The sequence below is a fragment of the Gobius niger genome (assembly GCF_951799975.1).
Source record: "Gobius niger genome assembly, chromosome: 1".
Classification (NCBI taxonomy): Eukaryota; Metazoa; Chordata; class Actinopteri; order Gobiiformes; family Gobiidae; genus Gobius; species Gobius niger.
In genome coordinates this window covers 856490-873451 of record NC_136852.1, presented here as the reverse complement: position 1 = coordinate 873451, position 16962 = coordinate 856490, and the positions used below count along the sequence as shown (strand labels likewise).

The window sequence follows — 16962 nt, the reverse complement described above, 5'->3', positions numbered from 1 at the left end:
CGCCCTCCATCGCCCTGGCCTCGGCTGTGACCCGGCAGAGGACCCGCTAACCCCAGGCTCCGCTGCTACATTAGCGGCTTACCCACAGGGCTCACACCGGGCTCGGACATGGCGTGGACGGCCCGCTGCGGGGCTCTCCTCCGCCTCAAGGGACCCGAGGGTATCGGCGGGAGGTGAGGCCTCAGCTCCCCGGGCCTGGAGCTCCGAGCCCCGGCAGAGCGCGCCGCCGAGAGCCGCTGTTAGCATTAGCCCCGTTAGCCCCGGGAGTTAGCATCTGTTAGCACACGCGGCTAACGGGTTGTTTTGGTCTTGATATCTGATGAAATTGTCTGAAATAAACAAAGATTTTAAAGACACAAAATGTGGATAATTGTAGAACCACATTGTAGTCTTATCTGCCATTTTTCCAAAGTACAATCGAACTAAATAAAGATTTAATAAGTGAAAACTGTTGTGTTTACTATTACATTTTCTGCTCAGACCTTGGCACCTTCAGTAATAGTATTAACATAAGTATTAACATGTACTAATATACTGTAATGACTTTGTTTTGTTTTAACCTCTTAACTCCCGCCTGAACCGAAAGGATCTTTTTCCTCACATCATCAGATTATTTTCCATCATTTTTTTGTTGGGTATTCAACTCATTTTTGTAATTTGTTTTGTCGTTTTTTGTCATTTTTTGGCAAATTTGTCTTTTTTTTTTTTCATATTTTTGCCACTTTTTTTTCTTTTTTTTTTTTCTTTTTTTTTCATTTTTTGTCAAATTTTTTGTCAAATTTTTATCACATTTTTGTATTTTTTTGTAACATTTTGTCACATTTTTGTCCTTTTTTCATCAAATTTTTATCACATTTTTGACATTTTTTTTGTCACATTTGTCATTTTTTTTCACATTTTTGCCACTTTTTCGTCATTTTTTTTCATGTTTTTTCATTTTTTGTAAATTTTTTCATCAAATTTTTATCACATTGTTGTCATTTTTTTGTCACATTTGTCATTTTTTTTGTCACATTTTTGCCACTTTTTCGTCTTTTTTTTTTAAAAAAATTGTCATTTTTTGTCCATTTTTTGGCAAATTTTTATCACATTTTTGTCATTTTTTTGTCACATTTGTCATTTTTTTGGTCAAATTTTTTGCCACTTTTTCGTCTTTTTTGTAAAAAATTTTTGTCATTTTTTGGCAATTTTTTATCAAATTTTTGTCATTTTTTGGTCACATTTTTGCCACTTTTTCGTCAATTTTGTTTTTTTCATTTTTTTTCATTTTTTGTCAATTTTTTTGTCAATTTTTTATCACATTTTTGTATTTTTTTGTAACATTTTGTCACATTTTTGTCATTTTTTTCATCAATTTTTTATCACATTTTTGTCATTTTTTCGTCATTAAAAAAAAAAAAAAAAGTCATTTTTTGGCAAATTTTTATCAAATTTTTGTCATTTTTTTTGTCACATTTTTGCCACTTTTTCATAAATTTTTCAATGTTTTCGTCACTTTTTTGTCACATTTCCGTCATGGTTTTCGTCTCAATTTTGTATCTATTTTCTCACCTTTTTTCCAGAAGCTTTTGGATTGGGGTAAAGCCAAACTGGAGAAAATGTGCTCGGTTCAGGTGGGAGTTAAGGGGTTAATATATGTTGCTGTTTGTGGTGTCTCCAGCAGGTGGCGCATGTGTGTGCAGCAGCAGCAGCAGAGATGTGGCTTTAAAAAAGTCACTCGCAAACCAGAAATGAGGAGAGCAGAGGAAGAAGTGGCCCTTAAGGACCCGGCCCCCAGAGACCCGGCCCCCAGAGACCCGGCCCCCAGAGACCCGGCCCCCAGAGACCCGGCCCAGGTGGAGGCCAGAGCCCGGGAGCCAGCGCCCAGAGAAGCCCCCCTCAGGGACGGCCCCTACAGGCAGTTCGGACGCCTGGTGAAGCCCCTGTTCTTCACTGTGGGGGTAGGTCTGAAAACGCTCAAACCAGACTGTGGTTCTAACTCCAGACTCTGGTTCTAACTCCAGACTCTGGTTCTAACTCCAGACTCTGGTTCTAACTCCAGACTCTGGTTCTAACTCCAGCTCAGACTCTTTTTTTTTTTGTATTTTTTCGGTCATTTTTTTGTCATTTTTTGGGGTCATTTTTTGGTCATTTTTTGTATTTTTTTTGTCATTTTTTTGTCATTTTTCTGTATTTTTTTTTTGTCATTTTTTGTCATTTTTTTGTATTTTTTTGTATTTTTTTGTATTTTTTTGTCATTTTTTGTCATTTTTTGTATTTTTTTTGTCATTTTTTTGGTTCTAACTCCAGACTCTGGTTCTAACTCCAGACTCTGGTTCTAACTCCAGACTCTGGTTCTAACTACAGACTCTGGTTCTAACTCCAGCTCAGACTCTGGTTCTAACTCGAGACTCCGGTTCTAACTCCAGACTCTGGTTCTAACTCCAGGTCAGACTCTGGTTCTAACTCCAGCTCAGACTCTGGTTCTAACTCCAGACTCTGGTTCTAACTCCAGACTCTGGTTCTAACTCCAGACTCTGGTTCTAACTCCAGCTCAGACTCTTTTTTTTTTTGTATTTTTTCGGTCATTTTTTTGTCATTTTTTGGGGTCATTTTTTGGTCATTTTTTGTATTTTTTTTGTCATTTTTTGTCATTTTTTTGTATTTTTTTGTATTTTTTTGTCATTTTTTGTCATTTTTTGTCATTTTTTGTCATTTTTTGTCATTTTTTGTATTTTTTTTGTCATTTTTTTGGTTCTAACTCCAGACTCTGGTTCTAACTCCAGACTCTGGTTCTAACTCCAGACTCTGGTTCTAACTCCAGACTCTGGTTCTAACTCCAGCTCAGACTCTGGTTCTAACTCGAGACTCCGGTTCTAACTCCAGACTCTGGTTCTAACTCCAGACTCTGGTTCTAACTCCAGACTCTGGTTCTAACTCCAGCTCAGACTCTGGTTCTAACTCCAGACTCTGATTCTAACTCCAGACTCTGGTTCTAACTCCAGCTCAGACTCTGGTTCTAACTCCAGCTCAGACTCTGGTTCTAACTCCAGACTCTGGTTCTAACTCCAGACTCTGGTTCTAACTCCAGACTCTGGTTCTAACTCCAGGCTCTGGTTCTAACTCCAGACTCTGGTTCTAACTCCAGACTCTGGTTCTAACTCCAGCTCAGACTCTGGTTCTAACTCCAGACTCTGGTTCTAACTCCAGACTCTGGTTCTAACTCCAGCTCAGACTCTGGTTCTAACTCCAGACTCTGGTTCTAACTCCAGACTCTGGTTCTAACTCCAGACTCTGGTTCTAACTCCAGGTCAGACTCTTTTTTTTGTGTGTATTTTTTCGGTCATTTTTTTGTATTTTTTTTGTATTTTTTTTGTCATTTTTTTGGTCTTTTTTTGTATTTTTTTGTCATTTTTTTTGTCATTTTTTGTCATTTTTTTGTCATTTTTTTGTCAATTTTTTGTCATTTTTTGTCTTTTTTTGTCATTTTTTTGTCATTTTTTTTGTATTTTTTTGTCATTTTTTGTCGGTTTTTTTGTCATTTTTTTGTATTTTTTTGTCATTTTTTTGTCATTTTTTTGTATTTTTTTGTCATTTTTTTTGGTCATTTTTGGTCATTTTTTTGTCATTTTTTTGTATTTTTTTGTATTTTTTTTGTATTTTTTTTGTATTTTTTTGGTCATTTTTTTGTATTTTTTTTGTTATTTTTTTGTCATTTTTTTGTCATTTTTTTTTTTCTTTGTCATTTTTTTGTCATTTTTTTGGGTCATTTTTTGTCATTTTTTTTGTCATTTTTTGTCATTTTTCTGTCAATTTTTTTTTTTTTTTTTTTTTCATTTTTTTGGTTCTAACTCCAGACTCTGGTTCTAACTCCAGATCAGACTCTGGTTCTAACTCCAGCTCAGACTCTGGTTCTAACTCCGGACCCCGGTTCTAACTCCAGCTCAGTTCACAGGCTGCGCGTTCGGCTCGGCGGCGATCTGGCAGTACGAGTCCCTCAAGTCCCGGGTCCAGAGCTACTTCGACCAGGTCCAGACCGACTGGCTAGAGAAGCTTCGGCCCAAGAAGAGGGGAGACCTGCGCAAAGACGTAAGAGCCCAGGTCACGACGAGGCGGTTCTCAAAGCGCTGACGAAGTGACGAAAAATTTATGAAAAAGTGGCAAAAATGTCACAAAAATGTCACAAAAAATGACAAAAAATGAAAAAAATGTGACAAAAAAATGACAAAAATGTGACAAAAAATGTGACAAAAAAATGACAAAAAATGAAAAAAATTTGACAAAAAAAATGACAAAAATGTGACAAAAAAAGTGACGAAAAATTTATGAAAAAGTGGCTAAAATGTCACAAAAAAATGGACAAAAAATTGATAAAAAATGGACCAAAAAATGTAAAAAAAATGAAAAAAATGTGACAAAAAAATGACAAAAATGTGACAAAAAATAGACAAAAAATGAAAAAAAATTGACAAAAAAATGACAAAAATGTGACAAAAAAAGTGACGAAAAATTTATGAAAAAGTGGCAAAAATGTCACAAAAAATGTCACAAAAAAATTGACAAAAAATTGATAAAAAATGGACCAAAAAATGTTAAAAAAAATGACAAAAAAATGAAAAAAATGTGACAAAAATGTGACAAAAAAATGACAAAAAATGAAAAAAATTTGACAAAAAAATGACAAAAATGTGACAAAAAAAGTGACGAAAAATTTATGAAAAAGTGGCAAAAATGTCACAAAAAATGTCACAAAAAAATGGACAAAAAATTGATAAAAAATGGACCAAAAAATGTAAAAAATGTGACAAAAAAATGACAAAAATGTGACAAAAAAATGACAAAAATGTGACAAAAAAATGACAAAAAATGAAAAAAAATTGACAAAAAAAGTGGCAAAAATGTCACAAAAAATGTCACAAAAAATGGACAAAAAATTGATAAAAAATGGACCAAAAAATGTAAAAAAAATGACAAAAAATGAAAAAAATGTGACAAAAAAATGACAAAAAATGAAAAAAATTTGACAAAAAAATGACAAAAATGTGATAAAAAAAGTGACGAAAAATTTATGAAAAGTGGCAAAAATGTCACAAAAAATGTCACAAAAAAATGGACAAAAAAATGATTAAAAATGGATTAAAAATGGACGAAAAAATGACAAAAATGTGACAAAAAATGTGACAAAAAATGACAAAAATGTGACAAAAAATGTGACAAAAAATGACAAAAATGTGACAAAAAATGTGACAAAAAAGGACAAAAATGTGACAAAAAAATGACGAAAATGTGACAAAAAATGTGACAAAAAAGGACAAAAATGTGACAAAAAAATGTAAAAAATGTGACAAAAAATGTCACAAAAAAATGGACAAAAAATTGACCAAAAAATGTAAAAAATGTGACAAAAAATGACAAAAATGTGACAAAAAATGTGACAAAAAATGACAAAAATGTGACAAAAAATGTGACAAAAAATGACAAAAATGTGACCGCGGACCCTCTGTTTTCAGGTGAACCAGTGGTGGAACGCCCTGAGCGAGGGGCAGCGCGCCGTCACCGGTGAGACTCGAACCCGAGACCGTCTGTGGTTCTCCAGGACTTAACGTTGTGTTCTGACTCAGGGATCATCGCGGTGAACGTCCTGGTGTTCTGCTGCTGGAGGATCCCGGCCTTACAGAGAACCATGATCCGCTACTTCACCGCCGACCCCGCCTCCAGTGAGTGTTTGAGTCTGACCCCGCCTCCAGTGAGTGTCTGAGTCTGACCCCGCCTCCAGTGAGTGTTTGAGTCTGACCCCGCCTCCAGTGAGTGTCTGAGTCTGACTCCGCCTCCAGTGAGTGTCTGAGTCTGACCCCGCCTCCAGTGAGTGTCTGAGTCTGACCCCGCCTCCAGTGAGTGTTTGAGTCTGACCCCGCCTCCAGTGAGTGTTTGAGTCTGACCCCGCCTCCAGTGAGTGTCTGAGTCTGACTCCGCCTCCAGTGAGTGTCTGAGTCTGACTCCGCCTCCAGTGAGTGTTTGAGTCTGACTCCGCCTCCAGTGAGTGTCTGAGTCTGACTCCGCCTCCAGTGAGTGTTTGAGTCTGACTCCGCCTCCAGTGAGTGTCTGAGTCTGACTCCGCCTCCAGTGAGTGTTTGAGTCTGACTCCGCCTCCAGTGAGTGTTTGAGTCTGACCCCGCCTCCAGTGAGTGTTTGAGTCTGACTCCGCCTCCAGTGAGTGTTTGAGTCTGACCCCGCCTCCAGTGAGTGTTTGAGTCTGACCCCGCCTCCAGTGAGTGTTTGAGTCTGACTCCGCCTCCAGTGAGTGTCTGAGTCTGACCCCGCCTCCAGTGAGTGTCTGAGTCTGACTCCGCCTCCAGTGAGTGTTTGAGTCTGACTCCGCCTCCAGTGAGTGTTTGAGTCTGACTCCGCCTCCAGTGAGTGTTTGAGTCTGACTCCGCCTCCAGTGAGTGTCTGAGTCTGACTCCGCCTCCAGTGAGTGTCTGAGTCTGACTCCGCCTCCAGTTAGTGTCTGAGTCTGACTCCGCCTCCAGTGAGTGTTTGAGTCTGACTCCGCCTCCAGTGAGTGTTTGAGTCTGACCCCGCCTCCAGTGAGTGTTTGAGTCTGACCCCGCCTCCAGTGAGTGTTTGAGTCTGACTCCGCCTCCAGTGAGTGTTTGAGTCTGACTCCGCCTCCAGTGAGTGTTTGCTTTCCCCTCTGACTCCGCCTCCAGTGAGTGTCTGCTTTACCCTCTGACCCCGCCTCCAGTGAGTGTCTGCTTTACCCTCTGACTCCGCCTCCAGTGAGTGTTTGAGTCTGACCCCGCCTCCAGTGAGTGTTTGAGTCTGACCCCGCCTCCAGTGAGTGTTTGAGTCTGACCCCGCCTCCAGTGAGTGTTTGAGTCTGACTCCGCCTCCAGTGAGTGTTTGAGTCTGACTCCGCCTCCAGTGAGTGTTTGCTTTCCCCTCTGACTCCGCCTCCAGTGAGTGTCTGCTTTACCCTCTGACCCCGCCTCCAGTGAGTGTCTGCTTTACCCTCTGACTCCGCCTCCAGTGAGTGTCTGCTTTACCCTCTGACTCCGCCTCCAGTGAGTGTCTGCTTTACCCTCTGACTCCGCCTCCAGTGAGTGTCTGCTTTACCCTCTGACTCCGCCTCCAGTGAGTGTCTGCTTTACCCTCTGACTCCGCCTCCAGTGAGTGTCTGCTTTACCCTCTGACCCCGCCTCCAGTGAGTGTCTGCTTTACCCTCTGACTCCGCCTCCAGTGAGTGTCTGCTTTACCCTCTGACTCCGCCTCCAGTGAGTGTCTGCTTTACCCTCTGACTCCGCCTCCAGTGAGTGTCTGCTTTACCCTCTGACTCCGCCTCCAGTGAGTGTCTGCTTTACCCTCTGACTCCGCCTCCAGTGAGTGTCTGCTTTACCCTCTGACTCCGCCTCCTGTGAGTGTCTGCTTTACCCTCTGACTCCGCCTCCAGTGAGTGTCTGCTTTACCCTCTGACTCCGCCTCCAGTGAGTGTTGAGTCTGCTTTACCCTCTGACTCCGCCTCCAGTGAGTGTCTGAGTCTGACTCCGCCTCCAGTATAATAATAATATAATAATAATGTTCTCTCCTCAGAGTCTCTGTGTGCTCCCATGCTTCTCTCCACCTTCTCCCATTACTCTCTGTTCCACCTGGCGGCGAACATGTATGTTCTGTGGAGCTTCTCCAGCAGCGCCGTGTCCATGCTGGGCCGCGAGCAGTTCATGGCTGTTTACCTGTCTGCAGGTAACACAACACGCAACAACACAGTAACACACAGTAACACAATAACACAATAACACACATTACACCACGGTCTGGGTGATACTGGATTCTGATTGGCTGGTGCATTATTTTAGTCCGGTAGTTAAATCACTGGGATGTCACTCCGCTGTGGCGTCGCCATAGCAACGCCTGACACAGCTGAGTCAGATAAAGGCGTAATTAGTGACTGACAGGAACGTATGGGATGGATTTAGTGTTTGCTAAATGTTTGTAGAGGAGAGTGAGCAGCTAGGTTAGCTACTGTTAATAACATATGAGCTTTACATTTCTATTGGAAACGGTTAAGGCTATTCATCATTTTTTTTTGTATTTTTTCGGTCATTTTTTTGTTTAGTTTTTGTCATTTTTTTGTCATTTTTTATCTTTTTTTGTCTTTTTTTTGTCATTTTTTGTCTTTTTTTGTATTTTTTTTGTTATTTTTTTGTCATTTTTTTGGTCATTTTTTTATCATTTTTCTGTCATTTTTTTGTATTTTTTTGTTATTTTTTTGTCTTTTTTTTTTAAATTTTTTTGTCTTTTTTTTGTTTTGTTTTTGTCATTTTTGGTCATTTTTTTGTCATTTTTTAGTATTTTTTAGTATTTTTTTTGTCATTTTTTGTCATTTTTTTGTCATTTTTTTTCATTTTTTTGGTCATTTTTTTGGTCTTTTTTTTTCTTACTTTTTTTATATTTTTTGTCATTTTTTTGTATTTTTTTTTTTTTTGTCTTTTTTTGTCTTTTTTTAGTTATTTTTTTGTCATTTTTTTTGGTCATTTTTTTGTATTTTTTTGTTGTTATTTTTTTGTCTTTTTTTTTTTTCATTTTTGTTTTTGTTTTGTTTTTGTCATTTTTTTGTCTTTTTTTAGTATTTTTTAGTATTTTTTTTGGCATTTTTTTGTCATTTTTTGTCATTTTTTTGGTCATTTTTTTGGTCTTTTTTTTTCTTCATTTTTTTGTATTTTTTTGTAATTTTTTGTCATTTTTTTGTATTTTTTTTTTAAATTTTTTGTCATTTTTTTGGTCATTTTTTCAGGGAAAAGTGTTTCCGGGTTAGTCCTGTTGTGTTGTGATTCTGTGCTGATGTTGTGTCGTTGAGCCTGACTGAGATCCTCGTAATAGCTGCGGAGAATGACTCGCTCTGAGACCAGCCTTCAGTGACCGGCTAATAACCCACACAAAATAGTCCCGTAGTCTGGCAGATTTAGTGACTTTAGTCAATGAAAAACACATTTATTATAAATGTTAGGTTTGTGGGACCCTGGTATAAGCGGATTAAACAACGAGGAGCCGCGTTAGACGTTAGAATGCAGGAGGAACAACACTGTGTCGGGCGTTAGAACCGACTAACGCGGCTCCGAGGTGTTTAATCCTTACATAACACACAACAACATCCTTCATAAACATGTACAACAGCAGCACCTTCATAAACATGTACAACAGCAGAGAGTACCTTCATAAACATGTACAACAGCAGCACCTTCATAAACATGTACAACAGCAGCACCTTCATAAACATGTACAACAGCAGAGAGTACCTTCATAAACATGTACAACAGCAGAGAGTACCTTCCCGTCTCTCCCTCAGGAGTGGTGTCCACGTTGTTCAGTTACGTGGCTAAAACAGCGTCGGGGAGGTTCGGCCCATCCCTCGGAGCGGTGAGTGAAACACGGCTTTGTACTTCAGTAATTAAGAGGAAGTACTTGCACCTGTACTTGTACTTGTTCTTGTACTTTTACCTCCTCTGTGAGTAAACGTTAAAGAGACAAACGCTTCATATTGACATTAAAAAATCTGTAGTTTGTGTTTAACATAAAATCCTGTGACTTTTTCTTTGTTTTACCCCCCCCCCCTCTTTCTCCCCCCTCTCTCCTCTCCCCCCCCTCAGTCCGGGGCCATCATGACCGTCCTGGCCGCCGTCTGCACCAAAATGCCTGAAGCCAAACTGGCCATCATCTTCCTGCCCATGTTCACCTTCACAGCGGGAACCGTACGCTCTCTCTCTCTCACTCTCACTCAGGCTGTGTCCGAATGTCCACCCTCGTCCCTCACCCCTCATTCACTACACAGGCCGCACTATATAGTCACTGATTCCGTTGGCGATTCGGACACACATTACTTTCTCCGCGCTGTGCGACGTCACGCGCTGCAGCTGCAGATATATATATTTTTTTTTTATCTGAATTTATTTATTGTTACAAACGTTTATTTTATGAAACAGAACGACTGTTTTGTCACTTTTACACTTTTACTTTTTTTTTCATCACAAAAAAAGGAAAGAAAAAAAAGTCACCCCAGCCTGAGCTCAGAGACGAGAGTCGGTCAGAGCCCGGTGTCCGAACACCAGCAGATTGAGTGACGACATCTGATAAAAGTTCAATAAACTCCGGGAATAAAGTATTTCTGTGATAAAAACCAAACTCAGAGACAGTGAAATATTTATGATAAATACGAGTCAGAAACTTTATATTTAACATGGATTTTACATGAATGACTTGGATTATTCGAGAGGAAGCTGTCGGTCATTTAACAGCTCCAGCTAAAGGTTAGCAGCTAACGTTAGCATGAAGCTATCGGTCATTTAGCTCCAGCTAAAGGTTAGCAGCTAACGTTAGCATCTTTTCACCGTAACCGTTTATATTTAGGTCGTTTATTCATGAGAAACACAAACACTCGACTGAAACAGCTGATTTACTTCAGTCGTGTTTAGTTCAAAGACCTGTCTCTGTCAGGCTCTTCTCCCACTCTCGCAGTGCATTGTGGGAAATATTGACCCGTTTAGTGACCATCGATGCTCACTACTTTCACAGATGCATTGTGGGAAATTTTGAGTGACTACTTTTTTCTCTCTGGACATTCGGACACCCCTACAACATGTGACCACTATATAGTGACTATATAGGGGACAGTGTGGACGTTCGGACACAGCCTCCCTCTCACTCTCTCAGTCTGTCATGTGCATGAATGTGACACGGCGCCCTCTGCTGTGCAGGCGCTGAAGGCCATCGTGGCCATGGACTCGGCCGGGCTGATCCTCGGCTGGAGGTTCTTCGACCACGCGGCGCATTTAGGAGGAGCTCTGTTTGGGATGTGAGTGAACGTCAACCGTGACCTTTGACCTCTCGCTCTGACTCCTCCCACGGCTGACCTTTGACCTCTGTCTCCTCCCACAGCTGGTACGTTCTGTTCGGACACGAGCTGATCTGGAAGAAACGAGAACCTTTTGTGAAACTTTGGCACGACTTCCGGACCCGAGGAGGAGGAGGAGGAGGAGGCGTGGCCTGAGGAGGAGGAGGCGTGGCCTGAGGAGGAGGAGGAGGAGCTCTGGACTTGTTTAAAAAGACTCTCTGCAGATATTTTGGTTGAGTTTGTTGTTAAAATAGTTGCTTCTTTCTCTGAATCCACTTTCCTCGTCCGGGACCTTTTTTCCTCACGTTTCTGCATCATTTCAGTCTCGTTTATGTTTCTACTGAAAAGATCCAAATTAAAGTAAAACAAACTCTGACTAAAATCTGCCAACACCTCACCACCTTTCAACAATTCAGCTTTACCCAAAACTAAAAGCTCCTGGACTGGAGCTTAACGCCTACACATGCCTTCAGTCATGTGACTTTTGTTGTTATGGCGGCCATTTTGAATAGCGGCCATTTTGAATACCGAAGTCCTACAAACAGGGGGAGGCCAACACTGGAAACATGACCGTCTTAAATGAGATAAATGACTTAAAACTGCCTGAATTAAAGTTCTTCTATGTTGAATTTGAATCGGTTTGAACTGATCCAAGATACAAACGCTAAAGCGCCGACGGAACAAGTATAAAAAAGAAAATAACGACTACTAGAGTTTTTATCTCGCCCAAGACCAAATCTACTCAAACCTTAGATTTAATCTGTTAATTCAAGTAGATTTAAGTCATTTCTTCCTTAAAACAATTACTCTTTTCCCAGTGCACTTCCTTCAAATGTCAGTGTTGTCCATAATATCTGACCTAATCGGGTGCATTGACAGTATTTCTACCTTTCTTTCACCCATTTAACTCTAATAATGTTAAAAGTTCTCTCTGATTTGGGTAATACTGTTTCTCAAAATCATCTCAGGGCCAGAGGTTTTGTGCTGAAGGGCCGGGTTTGGCCCCCGGGCCTGACGTTGCCTCCCCCTGCTCTACAACATGTAACAATATCTCTACTCAGGATATAAAAGAAACCAGTGAGTCGGTGTTTAAGATGTTAGCATGCTACCGGTTAGCATTTAGCTTCCACAGCTCCGCTCTGAACCGCACATGTGACAGAGGTCAGAGGTCAGAGCTGTGACTGTAGTGCAGGGGTCGGCAACGTCAGGCCCGAGGGACAAACCCGGCCTCAGGATGATTTTGAGAAACATTATCACACAAATCAGAGAGAACTTTTAACATTATTAGAGTTAAATGGGAGAAAGAAAGGTAGAAATACTGTCAATGAGCTCATAACACTGGCATTTGAAGGAAGTGCACTGGAAAAGAATAATCGTTTTAAGGAAGAAATGACATAAATCTACTTGTATGAACAGATTACATCAAAATTTTGAGGAGATTTGGTCTGGTCTGAGATGAGATAAAAACTCTAGTCATCGTTATTCTCTTAATTCAGATAATTTGTGTCATTTAAGGGGAGACACTACAGGCAAAACTCATTTTTTTCTGTTTTCAGGTTTTGGGCCAAATCTGTCTCTGAACATACGAGCTTTCACCTGGAAACAGAAAACATGCCTAATCTTCACAATAACATGTTTAAATATTGCACTGATTCAAAGTTCCCCCATAGACTTATATGGGAGAACACAATTTCAAGGGCCTTTTTCTCCAAACACATGTTTCTGTCATTGTGGCGACACTATGTCCACGTCAGTCGGACCTAAAGACTTCACATTTTCCAGCCTCGGACTGAACAATATTTGGAAGATTTTTTCAGAGGGATTTTTTATTATTTAATCCCTTAAGCCCCATTTATTGAGTTTTGAATGTCAAAAAATAAGGCGAAAATTACATTTTTCTACTAAAAAAACAGCTTATTTTAAAACTAAACAAGAAATCCTAAATCCCCTCTGAAAAGGTCTTGTTAACTCATTCATCAATAAAATGAAACCATAAGTTTGAATGTAGCTCTGTCCATTATTCAGATTTCGTCGCTGAAAAGATGAGGAAATTTGGGGCATTTTTAGGCATAAAACACCTTGTTCTTTTATGAAAAGATAAAATGACAGAAAACTTGCCATGTATTTTCCTCACATTTATGTCAGTGATCGACAGCAACAGTTTCACATTGATATCTGTAAATATACATGTTTTCCCTGTTCACCTGCAGTGTCTCGCCTTAATTCAGATCATTTTGTGTCATTTCAAGTGGAAAACAATTGTCTGATTTCAGTTCAAACTGACTCAAACTCAACATAGAAGAACTTTAATTCAAGCAATTTTCTGTCATTTATCTCATTTAAGACGCTCATGTTTCCAGTGCTTTACTTTGGGCGAATAATCAGTGTCTTCAGCCCTCGGTCTGTTTACAATAAAGAAAACCTGCCTCCCCCTGATGTAGTGTTTCCTCAGTGTCATAGATGTGAGCCACACGTGTGTTTATCGTGTGTTAAGCTAAATGCTAACCAGTAGCATGCTAACGCCTGGAGCAGCTTAAACACTGACTCAGACTGAGACTCAGCTGTAAAACTCACAGAGAAAGGTTTTCTGTTGCCTCTTTGATGTGTTCATCTAGTCTTCAGAGTGAAGCAGATGTTCAGTCAGTCCTGCTGTGGCTCCACAGACACAGATGTGTTGGTTTCTTCACATGAACATCTGTTTTTACTGTTTTCTTCATGAGCAGTGATGTTGTCGTACTGCGTAATTCTACTTCCGTATTCAAAATGGCCGCCGGAGCGATGTGTGATGTCATTGGAAACGCGTGTATCGGCCAAGCCCGTCTAATTTGAAAGCTAAGACCTTGAAAAACTGATTGTAACTTGTTTGTTTTTTATCATTTTTGTCACGTTTGTTTTTTTGTGTTTCAGTTTTTTTTGTGTCGTGTTTTTGTTGCTTTTTTGTCTCTGTTTTTTATATTTTCGTCTCGTTTTCGTTGCTATATCGACACTTTTTTCAAGCTTTTACATTTGGGCAAAGCCAGACTGGAGAACATGTGCTCGGTTCAGTGGGACGTCATCTGCAGACCCCCCCCCCCCCTCTGGGACACTTAGGTTTAACAGAAGGATTTGCAGATTTATTATTTATCTGATCATTTATCAGTGTGTGGCTTTAACCTCTTAACTCCCACCTGAACGGATCCAGTTTGGCTTTACCCTAATCTAAAAGCTTCTTGGGAAAAAAAGCACCAAAACAGCCATAAAAACTCAACAAAAACTCAACAAAAAATCAACAAAAAATCAACTAAAAATCAACTAAAAATCAACAAAAAATGACAAAAATTCAACAAAAATGTGACAAAAATTTAACAAAAAATCAACAAAAATGTGACAAAAATTCAACAAAAATGTGACAAAAATTAAACAAAAATGTGACAAAAATTCAACAAAAATGTGACAAAAATTCAACAAAAATTCAACAAACATTCGACAAAAATTCGACAAAAAATCAACAAAAATGTGACAAAAATTCAACCAAAATTCAACAAAAATTCAACAAAAATCAACAAAAATGTGACAAAAATTCAACAAAAATGTGACAAAAATTCAACAAAAAATCAACAAAAATGTGACAAAAATTCAACAAAAATTCAACAAAAAGAAAAGAAAAGAAAACATTAAAAAGGTGACACAACACAGCAACAACGTGAGGAAAAGATCAGTTTTGTGGGTCTTAGCTTTCAAATGAGGTGCTACACAGGCCTATGTAATGACCAAAGAGGTTGAGGCGGGGGGTAAGAGGTTCAGGAGATTCTCCAGTGAAGTCCAGATGTGCAAAGTTCCCTCTGTGATATTCCACATGAACTCAGAAGCTTCAGAATCAGATAATGAAAATCTCTCAAACACCATGTTCTCTTGTATCTAAACATCTCACTTTAAAGAACAAATCAGTTTATATTTATTACTGTTTAAATCCTGTATTTCCAGCCAAAGACTCGGAGCTGTTTCATGTTTTCTCATTTCTGTTGTTAATAATGACTTCTCTTGGAATAGAAACCTGAAAACACGTGATCCTCCCTCCCTGCAGTACCGCCCGGGGGCCGGCAGAGGCCAGTGTTCAGTCACGGTCATTCCTGTTCCTCAAAGCTCATCATCAAGTCATTTTAAAGTTAAACCTCTTACCTCCCGCCTGAACCGAGAGGATCTTTTTCCTCACGTCGTCACATTTTTTTTTCCATCATTTTTTTGTTGGGTATTCAACTCATTTTTGTAACTTTTTTGTCATTTTTTTGTCATTTTTTAAATCAAATTTTTGTCATTTTTTGTTACTTTTTTGTCACTTTTTTTGTCATTTTTTTGTCACATTTTTGTCACATTTTTATCACATTTTTGTCACATTTTTATCAAATTTTTGTCATTTTTTGGTCAAATTTTTATCACTTTTTTGTCACATTTTTGTCACATATTTATCACATTTTTGTCAAATTTTTGTCAAATTTTTATCACATTTTTGTCAAATTTTTATCACATTTTTATCATTTTTTTGTCACGTTTTTATCACATTTTTGTCATTTTTTCGTCATTTTTGTCACATTTTTGTCATTTTTTTGTCACATTTTTGTCATTTTTTTGTCACATTTTTATCACATTTTTGTCACATTTTTGTCACATTTTTGTCACATTTTTGTCACATTTTTATCACATTTTTGTCACATTTTTGTCACATTTTTATCACATTTTTATCACATTTTTGTCATTTTTTTGTCACATTTTTGTCATTTTTTTGTCACATTTTTGTCATTTTTTTGTCACATTTTTGTCACATTTTTATCACATTTTTGTCATTTTTTTGTCACATTTTTGTCATTTTTTTGTCACATTTTTGTCATTTTTTTGTCACATTTTTGTCACATTTTTATCACATTTTTGTCATTTTTTTGTCAAATTTTTATCACTTTTTTGTCACATTTTTGTCAATTTTTTCTCACTTTTTTGTCAAATTTTTGTCATTTTTTTTGTCACTTTTTCGTCAATTTCTTGTGACATTTTTGCCTCTTTTTCATTAAAAAAAAGTCAATGTTTTCTCACTGTTTCCTCACATTTCCATCATTGTTTTCGTCTCAGTTCTGTCTCTATTTTCTCACCTTTTTCCCAGAAGCTTTTGGATTGGGGTAAAGCCAAACTGTTGAAACTGTGCTCGGTTCAGGCGGGAGTTAAGGGGTTTAAACCAAAGCTGAAACTGATTCACGTTTTGTGGATGTTTGAAAAAGGAAACGTTTGTGTTTGAACTGAAAGAAGCTTTGACCAGAAGAGCAGGTTCTTTCAGCAGGTTCTTTCAGCAGGTTCTTTCCTCATTCAGAAGCGTAAGTGTATTTCATTATCATCTGTGTGTGAGTTCCATGTTTCACTGAATTAAAAGTGAAGTTAGTGAAGGATTAAAGTTTAACCCGGGCGTCAGTTCCTTGTTTTCGGTCCGTCTGGAGGTGGCCAGGGCAGGTCAGGCGACACAATGGCCGTCAGACCGGTTTGTTTCTGCAGAAAAACACTGCGCCATCAGGGGGCGGGGCCTGTGACCTCACCTGTGCGCGGTCACGTGACGGCGCGGCAGGTGCGACACACAAAAGACACCGACCCGGAAGTGAGCGTCAGACTGAGGAGCGGCTCCGCGCGAGGACGACTTCAGTGTTTCTGCTTCTGCTACAGTTTTAGCTTCACCTTAGCTTCACCTGAACGTCACCCGAGCTTCACCCGAGCTTCACCCGAGCTTCACCCGACGTCCGACGTAAAGCACGCGCGTGTCCGTGTTTCTCCTCGCGGTCTCTCTCAGGTGGGTCCGCGTTCATCCGCACATTCTTGTTTCTTGTCCCGGAGCGCGTGCGCCGCTAGGGGGCGTGTGCTGCACCTGTGCGTGTTTGTGTTTCGGCGCGTGCGTGCGTGAGTGCGTGCGTGCTCTGATGACGTGGTTGGTGAAGGGTTCGTGCTAGATGTTCTGCTCCGGAGGGACAGTCTGCTGTGAAAACGTGAGATATCAGGACAGGGAAATGGTTAAACCTCTTAACCCCCGCCTGAACCGAGAGGAGCTTTTTCCTCACGTCAGCACTTTTTTTTCCAACATTTTTTTG

At 39.5% G+C, this 16962-nt stretch overlaps 1 protein-coding gene across 4 annotated transcripts; it reads left to right on the top strand.

The window, feature by feature from the left end:
* Positions 1 to 11143, top strand: parlb (presenilin associated, rhomboid-like b). 4 transcript variants are annotated; one of them, XM_079579716.1, is made up of 10 exons: positions 1 to 173; positions 1664 to 1940; positions 3928 to 4068; positions 5490 to 5538; positions 5601 to 5696; positions 7570 to 7719; positions 9323 to 9393; positions 9624 to 9725; positions 10728 to 10825; positions 10909 to 11143. In XM_079579716.1, exons 1-10 carry the CDS (start codon positions 109 to 111, stop codon positions 11018 to 11020), a joined length of 1161 nt encoding a protein of 386 aa, XP_079435842.1. In that variant the 5' UTR covers positions 1 to 108; the 3' UTR covers positions 11021 to 11143. The 4 variants fall into 4 exon arrangements, with proteins under 4 accessions (XP_079435842.1, XP_079435841.1, XP_079435843.1 ...); XM_079579715.1 differs by having other exon boundaries at positions 2 to 173; positions 1661 to 1940; XM_079579717.1 differs by having other exon boundaries at positions 14 to 160; positions 1661 to 1940.
* Positions 11144 to 16962: the final 5819 nt, after the last annotated feature.